This window comes from Ictalurus furcatus, chromosome 20 (assembly GCF_023375685.1).
Source record: "Ictalurus furcatus strain D&B chromosome 20, Billie_1.0, whole genome shotgun sequence".
NCBI classification, from domain to species: domain Eukaryota; kingdom Metazoa; phylum Chordata; class Actinopteri; order Siluriformes; family Ictaluridae; genus Ictalurus; species Ictalurus furcatus.
The window spans coordinates 20350710-20361116 of NC_071274.1; the positions used below are offsets into that span (position 1 = coordinate 20350710).

At 41.3% G+C, this 10407-nt stretch overlaps 1 protein-coding gene across 1 annotated transcript; it reads left to right on the forward strand.

Moving 5' to 3' along the window:
• Positions 1-1177: 1177 nt before the first annotated feature.
• mcm6l (MCM6 minichromosome maintenance deficient 6, like) lies at positions 1178-9111 on the forward strand. Its single transcript, XM_053652192.1, has 17 exons — positions 1178-1330; positions 2629-2775; positions 3141-3251; positions 3462-3711; positions 3814-3979; positions 4333-4478; positions 4634-4784; positions 4888-5029; positions 5129-5270; positions 5407-5514; positions 6264-6419; positions 6550-6678; positions 6757-6918; positions 7408-7516; positions 7602-7796; positions 7881-8020; positions 8718-9111. The coding sequence occupies exons 1-17, from the start codon at positions 1236-1238 to the stop codon at positions 8838-8840; spliced, it is 2472 nt and encodes an 823-aa protein (XP_053508167.1). The 5' UTR covers positions 1178-1235; the 3' UTR covers positions 8841-9111.
• The last annotated feature ends 1296 nt before the right edge of the window (positions 9112-10407 follow it).

Consider the following 10407-nt stretch of genomic DNA (forward strand, 5'->3'; position numbering starts at 1 on the left):
TTGTGAGATACTGTATATGGATGTAAATTTTATATATATATATATATATATATATGTGTGTGTGTGTGTGTGTGTGTGTGTGTGTGTGTATACAGTATCTCACAAAAGTGAGACTTTTCTTAATGTCACTGTTGGGTTGAGAAACATCTGGCAATCAAACATAAAAAAAAATCCCAGTGATAAACAGCCAGAATACAGTTAGCGTACTGAGAATGGTTCATGAAGGGGATTATTTCCTATAAAAGCAAAGTGTTGTTGTTTTTTTTTTATACCACAGCAATTTGCCAAGAATGGTCTTTTTTATTATTATTATTATTAAAGAATAGCACTTTGTATTTTATAACAGTGTATAATTATAATGTCATCTTGTGGAACATCTGCCAAACAGGTTAGTTCCTGTTATCACTTACCTTGTAGCATCTATAAACAATGGTTCCCCAACCAGCCCCTCTTTTTCTCTCTCTTAAAGTTATTAAGTTAAAAAAATAAAATAAAATCTTGTCATGCTTGCTGACTGTTACAAAGCATTGTCACTAGAGACTCCTCCCATAAAGTCTCCTTACAGACGTCTTCACCATGTCAACACTTTTTTTTTTCTTAATCTGTTTAATATTAGTCTTCATGTATGTGCTGTGTCCGCTGTCCACCATACAAGCTGTTACTATAGAAACGATAACATTAGTAATAAAAAATTTGATTGTTTTTCTTTTTTTTCTACGCCCTGCATTTATTCTACCACAAAAACAAACACACACACACACACACACACACACACACACACACGAACACGAACACACACACGAACACACACACGAACACACACCACGTCGTAATCGCGACCTCTGAGCTCGTAGGTGAACTCCTGTGGAGGATTTGAAGGCAGCATGAGAGCTGCTGTCACAGGAAATTAATCAACACCTTCTGACCAATCAGAATCGAGAATTCAACCAAACTGGTTTTGTTTTTAAATAAAGATCTAAACCAATCAGGATAAAGTGTGGTTAAAGTTTATCATGGATCACTAATAAAGGAAATAGATATATGTCGGAAATTTCCGGAAATCTGGGAGCCAATCAGTGACCGTCAGGGTGCAGGTGTGCTCAGGTGTCTTCATTTAGCCGCTTCATTGTGCCCCCTGGAGCACAGCTTCCTGGTGCAGAGGCGGATCTCTGCTCTTCTCTGCTCTTCTCTGCTCTTCTCTGCTCTTCTCATCTCTTCTCATCTCGGTGCTGGAAATGGAGCCTGCGACAGAAACCACCAACACAGGCGTGCACGTGCGGGATGACCTCGCCGAGAAATGCCAAAAACTATTCCTAGAGTTTTTGGAGGAGTAAGTCGGGGCTTGACTGCTGGGTTTGAGTCGGTTTGGGATGAATGTCCAAAGTCAGAGTGAACAGACTGAATGAAATATTTTCCAAATCAAACACGATTCCTAAAACCGTCGCTCTATGGGATTTAATAAATAAATGATTGCAGATGCGATGTTGCGCCTGTAGAGGGCGCTCGTGCTCCTTTTAAAATCCGCTTTGTGTGTAAACGCCATTGAAATGGAAAATGCGTGAGTGCGTGTATCTGCTTTCGTTTTTATTGTTGGTACCCTTTTTCCTTTCTTAAACTGATCATATCATAGTGTATACAATGTCTGTCTAATTTACCAGTATGAACCAATGCCCTGCTGAAATGGGAATTGTATTGGTTTTAATGGAAACTGTAATGGCCACTGTGAATCTCTACTGGTAATTTGTTGTCCTCTATTAGTGGAATGTTATGTCTTGTGGATATCATTTAAGGACCGGTAGTGATTTTAATGGTTTGTAATGGTATTTGTAGTGGAAACCATTTGAATTTCTGTTATGGTTTCTATTGTTTGTTTTTTCAGCAGGGTGTTCAGAGCAACTTTATTTATTCCTTTATTTATTTATTTATTTATTTATTTATTTTTCATAGTCCCTGTTTTCTCCCTAATTTTGTCTTGCCTAATTCCTACCCATCAGCCATCTTTCCCCTAACATACAATTGCTACCAGTTGGGAGTCTTAACTTTGACCTTCTCCATGTAAGAGTTCCATGAAGCCAACCAACCACATCTTTTTGAACTGCTGCTCATGCTGTGTTACAGGGCTGTGTTACACACTCAGAGGAAAGAACTATCTTCCCTCTTCTCCATACATGAGCTCATAGATGCCTACACTTGGCTAGTCTCAAAAGGGAGCGTATGCCTCTCACACCCTCTCTTGACCTCCCAGTCATGGATTGCTGTGGCATAGTCAGGATTTGATCTTATAATCTTTGGATGATCGGACAAAGACTCATCTGTTGCACCACTGCAGCCAGAGCCAAAGCCACTGCAAACTACAGTCTGAAAAAAAGGGTCTCGTGTCTCATTTTCCTGTACGACTCAAAGTTCAGAGTACTCTACGGTCACGCAAAAATGTGACCATAATCGGAAAGAATTTAGATTCGGCCTAGCTGTGGTGTTCTTCAAAATGATCTTAATTTTTTGCACATGTGTTAAACAGCGCTCTGACCTTTTAGCTTGTATAGGAATATTAGCCCCTGTGTGTAATTCGAATCTGATAAGACTGCCCGAAAATGAGTCTCAACTCTGTTCTTCATTGATGCGATTTAGGTTTCAGGATAAAACTGGCGACCCGCTGTATTTAGCAGAAGCTCAGGAGCTGATCCGACCAGAGAGAAACACTCTGACTGTGAGCTTCACCAACGTTGAACGTTATAATCAACAACTGGCGACCACTATTCAGGAGGAGTACTACAGGTGAGTCTGATTTAGTATTAACCTGACACTGTGGTTCAAACTGGTGGAGGTCCAAACATCTACATGTAAATGGATTTATTTATTTATTTATTTATTTATTCCTCAAAAGATCTTTTGAGTGCCGATTTTTGTCTAAATGCGTGTGTTCAAATGTTAAACGTGTCTCTGTCCTTCTTTTTCAGCGAAGGAGTTTTGCATGAAGTGTAGGAACTTATTGTTGCTTATTGTTTTCTGTGTAACTGTTGTTCCTGCTGCTTTCAGGTCGTCCTGCAACTCCCTTCTAGTGTCTGCTGGCTTCTCTCTTACTTTCCTTATCGTTAGCCTGAGCGTGTGTTGTGAAATCGTGCGTGTATTTTTCTCTTTAGGGTGTACCCGTTTCTCTGTAGAGCAGTGCGCCACTTCGCTCGGGACCACGGTAACATCCCACCATCCAAAGAGTTCTACGTGGCCTTTTCTGGTTTTCCTTCAAGACAAAAGTAAAGCGTTTCACGTCACGATTCCTAAGAATACAAATGACTAAACTGTTTGTTTGTGTGCTGTACATGTTTGATGGTTTCTGATTGAATTGAAGTATCTGTAAGCATGCATAATCTACTATGCTCGCAACCAAGGGCTCTGATTCTGTGAATCTTTTCCACAAGCCAGAAGATTTGGTTACTTTGCTGTATCGTGTTCCTTCTCTGCAGGATCCGCGAGCTTTCGACTGCACGTATCGGCACTCTGCTGCGTATCAGCGGACAGGTGGTGCGTACACACCCTGTTCACCCAGAGCTGGTGAGTGGTACGTTCCTCTGCCTCGACTGCCAGTCCATCATTAAAGATGTGGAGCAGCAGTTCAAATATACGCAGCCTACCATCTGCAAGAACCCTGTGTGTGCCAACCGACGCAGGTTCATGCTGGACACCAATAAGTCACGCTTTGTCGACTTCCAAAAGGTAAGTACAGGAAATACTTGTGATGTGAGGTGTCGGGAATACTTCACCTCGATCACTTCAAGCACCAGAATCCTGTGGGTGGAAGAGTGCTGTGTGTTTCAGGTGCGTATTCAGGAGACTCAGGCGGAGTTGCCCCGGGGATCTATCCCACGCAGCGTGGAGGTGATTCTGAGGGCCGAGGCCGTGGAGGCCGCGCAGGCCGGAGACCGCTGTGACTTCACCGGGACTCTCATTGTGGTCCCAGATGTGTCTGCCATGGCTCTCTCGGGTAAGGATCACGGTACTTTTTTAAAAATATATGTTTACCTGACGGAGTACTGTGCTGTCCTGCATTCCATCTCCAGAGTAAAAACCGTACTTTAAAGGAGTAGGTTGTAATTTTGAGGGCCCTCTGCTGCTTCAGAAGTAAAATGCAGTTCCTGGAAGAATACTGATGAGACTTCCCTTTCACCAAACCAACCCCGATGCATAACATATGATATTGAAAAACATATCATTTGTATTATTAGAGGGATGGATGCATGTACTTTATTGATCCCCAAGGGAAAATTTGGGTGAAAGCTCTAGAAATACATTGTGTTAGTGTTACTCCTCATGTGTGTGTGTATGCATGTCCTGCAGGCACCAGGGCAGAGACTAGCAGCAGAGTGACTGGAAAGGAAGGTTTTGAGGCTGATGGGATCCAAGGCTTAAAGGCTTTGGGAGTCCGAGAGCTGTCCTACAGACTCGCCTTTCTGGCAAACAATGTTGCTCCGACCAACCCCAGGGTGAGGAGGACTAGGCTTAGAGTTCTCCATGGGTTTCCCCCAAAACCATGGATGTTCACTTCTACCATCTTGGTGTAAGATATGGTGCATGCTTTTGGTGAACAGGGTTGTGTTTTGAAAATGCTGTTAATATGTTGAATGTTCATTTTGTGCAGTTTGGAGGGCAGGAGCTGCGCCAGGAAGACCAGAGTGCAGAGAGTGTGAAGAATCAGATGACCGTGCAGGAGTGGGAGAAAGTGTTTGAGATGAGCCAGGACAAGAACCTCTACCACAACCTGTGCACCAGCCTCTTCCCTACCATCCATGGTGTGTTGAATATTGTTAGTGTATTTGTATCAAACCCTATTTGTTTGGTTCGTATAAAGATATTTATCATTGTGGTGTTCGTGATTGATAAAACTACTTGTAGGGAATGATGAAATCAAGCGTGGGATATTGCTCATGCTTTTCGGTGGTGTCGCCAAGACCACCATGGAAGGAACATCTCTAAGAGGAGACATCAATGTTTGCATTATTGGTGATCCCAGTACTTCCAAAAGCCAATTTCTCAAGTAAGCACAATACCCTGCTGTGGAATTCTGAGTAAACTGTTTAAAAATGAATAAATAAAGGAACTATTGACACCTCATTGTTCTCTCTCTCTCTCTCAGGCATGTTGAAGACTTTGTTCCCAGGGCTGTGTATACGAGCGGTAAAGCCAGCAGTGCCGCCGGTCTCACCGCCGCTGTGGTCAAAGACGAGGAGTCGCATGAGTTTGTCATAGAAGCTGGAGCCCTCATGTTGGCTGATAATGTAAGTAGTTTGGTTCAGGAGTTTTTCTTTCTTTTTCTGTGTGTGTGTGTGTGTGTTCTAAACTTTTTGTTTTTGTTTGGAAGTTTGTTTTAAACTGTGCTAAATCTATGCTTTTACCTTTTACTTCCTGTATCAGGGAGTATGTTGTATTGATGAGTTTGATAAGATGGACTTGAAGGACCAGGTGGCCATCCATGAAGCCATGGAGCAGCAGACCATCTCCATCACTAAGGCTGGAGTCAAGGTATAGAATCAGAAAAGGTGTGCGATGACAATCAGCAGGAATGTCCATAGTTATGTGCTGTCGGATTTGACATGGTGTTTCTGGCTGTCCAGATGTGAATACATCTATTTAAGTCATTAAACTGGAGTAGCTGACTTTGTTTTTTTTTTTGTTTGTTTTTTCTCCTCCAGTCAGACTGTGTTAAATGATGCACAATACAATAAAGGCTTTCCCCAAAGTTTACTGCTGAAGAATGGGACAAGTTTAAAAATAAACACACTTTGGGACACGCGGTTATAGAAAAAAAACTCATCGACATATCAGTCAAACGTTTTATTCCTCTTGTACCACGTTATGTAAAATGTATTACTTATTAAAGAATGACAGTTTATACATTGTATTTGTTTATAGTGATGTTTAATGTTTGAATGTGTGTGCGCGATGTCCAGGGTGTCCCCCGTGACCCTGTGTGCGATAAGCTGTACAGAAAATGGATGGATTTATTTGCACTGTAACTGGTCGTCATTTTGTGCCTTTTTTTGTGCAACCCTAATAGTCGGATTGAATGGGTTTATTTTTTTTTTCTCCATTTATCCATATTAACAGACTAATTTCTTTAAAGGGATGGTTGATGGTTCTATCCTGAATGGTAGTTCTTGACTGGAGATGACCTATTTTAATTATTTCTAAATCATCGGAGTATTCAAAAGATCATAACTCCTTTTCGTGTGTGTGTGTGTGTGTGTGTGTGTGTGTGTGTGTGTATTTAGGCTACTTTGAATGCCCGCACGTCAATCTTGGCAGCAGCCAATCCCATTGATGGCAGGTACAATCGCTCCAAGTCTCTGAAGCAGAACGTCAACATGTCCGCCCCCATCATGTCCAGATTTGACCTCTTCTTCATTCTGGTGGACGAATGCAACGAGGTGAATCTGAACACAGCTTTGCTGATTCTAGTTTCAATACTTCTTGTTTGAATTTTGTTGCTTGTCTCTGGTGTTAAAATGAAAAATTTTCCTCAACAATGCGTTTTTGCTCTAACGTTGCCGTTTTTAGGTGACCGATTACGCCATAGCCAGGCGGATTGTCGACCTCCATGCCAGGAATGTGGAGTCGGTAGAACGTGTCTACGCTGCGAAAGACATCCAGAGATATGTACTGTTTGCCCGACAGTTTCAGCCAAAGGTCTGTGCACCACTCTAACAATTCGCACAAAGCACTGATTTTTGCATTGACACGCCCATAATGCCATGCGTTTTCTAGATCACCCCAGAAGCCCAGGAGTTTGTCGTGGAGCAGTACAAGCGACTGCGTCAGAGAGACGGAGGCGGCACGTCCAAATCGGCTTGGAGAATCACGGTGCGGCAGCTGGAGAGCATGGTGCGCCTGTCTGAGGCCATGGCCCGTCTCTACTGCTCAGACGAGGTCGGATGAACTCGCGTGTTCGTATGTGTAGTACCTCTAGTGATCTCTAATCCCATTTCTGCAATGCTTTCGACAACACACTATCACAAGAGGATTTTAAAGACACATAATGAGCAAATCTAAGCTAAGAGTGTGCGAGAAAATCTATATTGAGACAAAATAAGAACATCAGAATAAGAGGATTGCGAGGGACAGCAGGCTTTCTCAGTATGACGCTGATACATCTATTATACATGTATTACAGAAATGAAATTGCTCTGTAAATTGTAATTTAATGTGTGGTAGCCTGGGGAAACCCTTCACATGGTGAACAGTTTAGAAAACTGCAGACTTTCCTGAGATTCTGAACCCCTCCCCCCTTCCCCCCCTTTAGTCGTTTCTGGCCGCATCGGCGTCAGATGGGTTTTCCCAGACCACCACGTATATCGGAGTACGTTACATTTTTTTGTGATAGTAACGTAACATTTCCCTCTTTTCTTAACGCCTAAGGTTCAACCTAAACATGTAAAAGAAGCATTTAGACTCCTGAACAAGTCTATCATTCGTGTCGACTCGCCCGATATCAACTTTGACCAGGAACAAGATGAAGATATGAATGGTTATCATATTTCGTCATCAGATTGTATGATTCTCCTTTGAATAAGGATTCTATATTCATAGCATCTGGTCCTTTTTTCGTGTAGATCAGAATGGGCTTTTGACTGGGGAGATGGAGGGTCAAAATGGCGTTGTTGGCGATGCAGTGGAGGCCATGGACACCGGTGAGACAGAGCGGCAAGAGAAGACTGCTACAGCCAAACTGGCTCTCCGCATGTCCTTCGCAGAGTACCGCCGAATCTCCAACCTGTTGGTGCTGCACATGCAGAAAATGGAGCAGTGTGAGTCACTACGAACTTTTACAACTGAAATCGCGGTGCCTTTTATCATAGAAAGTGAGCTGGAACTGACTTTCTGTATTTCAGTGGATGAAGAGTCGTCTCTAAAGAAGAGCGAGCTCGTCAACTGGTACCTGAAGGAAATTGAGAGTGAGATTGAGTCTGAGGCTGACCTCATTGCCAGGAAGAATCTTATCGAGAGAGTGTTGCATCGGTTGGTCCATTATGTGAGTGTAGATCGATGTGAGATTTCCTAAACTTGATGCGTATATCGTGATTTTTAACAAATCAAATGTTTGGCTCAAGTAAATTCCTCCGCCCCAATCGTATGCTTCAGGTGGCCTTATGACCACTGCGGTCTAATCTCCCATGACCTAGTTCCTACTTGCACTTGGTTCTTATGAACCTCATATTCAATCAAGGGAAATTTAACTTATAAAAGGCCTTCCATTTAACATGAAATTATCATAAAATAAGATTTGAAAGTTATTCATATATGGAAAAACACATTTTGCACAAATACTCCCATCTTCAATGCTCAAGTTCTCATTTAATTTGACTGAATAATGACCTAATTTGTGCTGGCCAGCAAATTTAAATTTAAGCCATTACTAGATTTAATAAATAACAGATGTGTAATGAAGAAAGGAGCTATTCAGCAAACTTCTCTTCCTTGGAAACAACAACAAAAAAAATGGCTTGGACTTCTTTATTTTGAACAATCTGCCTCAACAGTGTGACATAAAAAAAAAAAAAAATTATTAGGTTGTTGACCTTCACCTTCTAAAGTGAGCCAAGGATCACATGTTTTAGTTGACCTGTACATGTATAGATAATGTCTTGTCACTGTTCGTGTTATTCATGTTTATACTTTTATACTTTATATACTTGTACTTTTTTTATTATTTATTTTTTTTATTACAGGACCATATCATCATAGAGTTGACCAAAACTGGCCTAAAGAAGGTCACAGATGAAGGAGAAGAGCCTGTTCTGGAGGAAGACCCTTTCCTAGTGGTTAATCCTAATTATGTATTGGAAGACTAGAGGAGAGTGGTATTGATTTTTGTCTTTTTTCCACCGCTTCTTGGCTATTTATTATTTATTGTTCATGATGTGATGAATAAATTAAAAGTGGGAACATTGGTCTTTTCGTTGTCCGTGTACTTCTTACACTAGGTGGAGCAATTTCCATGTGTAGCAAATATACAATAGACTCTAAAACTTTGGCATCTGTTGCAATAATATACACAGGGGTTTTGCAGGCTTTTGAAGTAAATCCTAAAAAATCCGAAGACATTTACACAGGGCTTAAGGCAGGTTCTGAATTAGTTCAGCTCCAGGTGAAAATGAAGCCGAACTCCTTGACCTTTTTGCATGCTGCTATTATTACTGCCATTATTCAAGGATGTATTATTAATGTGTTTATGGTGAATAATAATAGCAAGGCCTTCACTTCACAAAGGAGCTTTTCTTATTAGCTTATTATTGAATACACTGTCGAGGGGTGCTTTAAATGGGGTTGTCCATTTAAGCTACCTGGAATCGTTAAGGTGTAGGTATTTGCTTTGAGTAATGTTTTTGTCCTGTCCCTCCATTGCAAATATTTGTACTGTTGAACTCCATTTTATATTTTTTTTTATACAAAATGTATGGTAATATTACCAGTATGACATTGCAGTAGTAATGAATCTCTACCTAAAGAGAGCGATGCAGCGGCGCTTAAGTCCTTTAGTCTGTTCAGCTGTCTCACCTCTTCATCTGCACTACTATGCTTGAACAGAGCCATAACTGTCGTATAGCTACAGTGCATTCTGGGACTTGTGGTCCAACATTTGCAGCATCTCCACAACTTCAAAGTTGGATCTCTCATTATAAGACCTTGAACATCGCATAAAAAAAGGGTGAGAAATGGAGCTAGCAGCAAAACCTGACCGTTATCCATTATGCTTGAAATCTAATCTTTCTCCTATTAACCAGCATCGTAATGGCGGAAAAGATAACAAAGATGTATCCTGTTGTGACGTCAGCGTGACTGATGTCACATCAAGCAACAAATCAGCCTTTTTTTTTCTTTCTTCAATATGAATATATTTAAAGGTGCATTAGGTAAGATTAGTTAAATAATTCAAGATTAGCTCTCTAGTAGATGGGTTTGACATTTGAATGATTTTTTTTTTTTAACCCATTGAGCCCAACCCCATTCCCACCCATGTTCACGAAACCCCGCCCTCTGAGGGGCGGGGGTCGGTGGAACCCATCCAAACTAGTGATGGGAAGTTTGCATCATTTTACTGACTCGGATCTTTGAATCTCATTCAGCAAAATGAACGAATCTTTTTACGAGTCATTTCGTTCATTTCAGCAGAATATAATTAAAATGCTACATATCAAATTCCCCAACATATCTAGTACTTAATAAACTATCAAATAAGCTTTAAGGTATTGCAGCCAAGGCCGAATTATGAGAAACCCAAATTATTAATTAATATCTTAGCTGGGTCTTCAGGCCGTGCGGTCTGTCAGTTCACCTCACCTCCCGATCCGAGTCGTTCTTTCTTTTGTCACGTCATGTTTGTCACGTCTGTTCTCGGGTAACAGAAATGATTATTTC

Excerpts from the sequence above, each read along its gene's own strand:
- mcm6l (XM_053652192.1), top strand. The coding sequence starts at position 1,236 with ATGGAGCCTGCGACAGAAACCACCAACACAGGCGTGCACGTGCGGGAT. Across the intron at positions 5,030-5,128 it reads TCCAAAAGCCAATTTCTCAA|GCATGTTGAAGACTTTGTTC; the intron begins GTAAGCACAATA and ends TCTCTCTCTCAG. Across the intron at positions 5,515-6,263 it reads TCACTAAGGCTGGAGTCAAG|GCTACTTTGAATGCCCGCAC; the intron begins GTATAGAATCAG and ends GTGTGTATTTAG.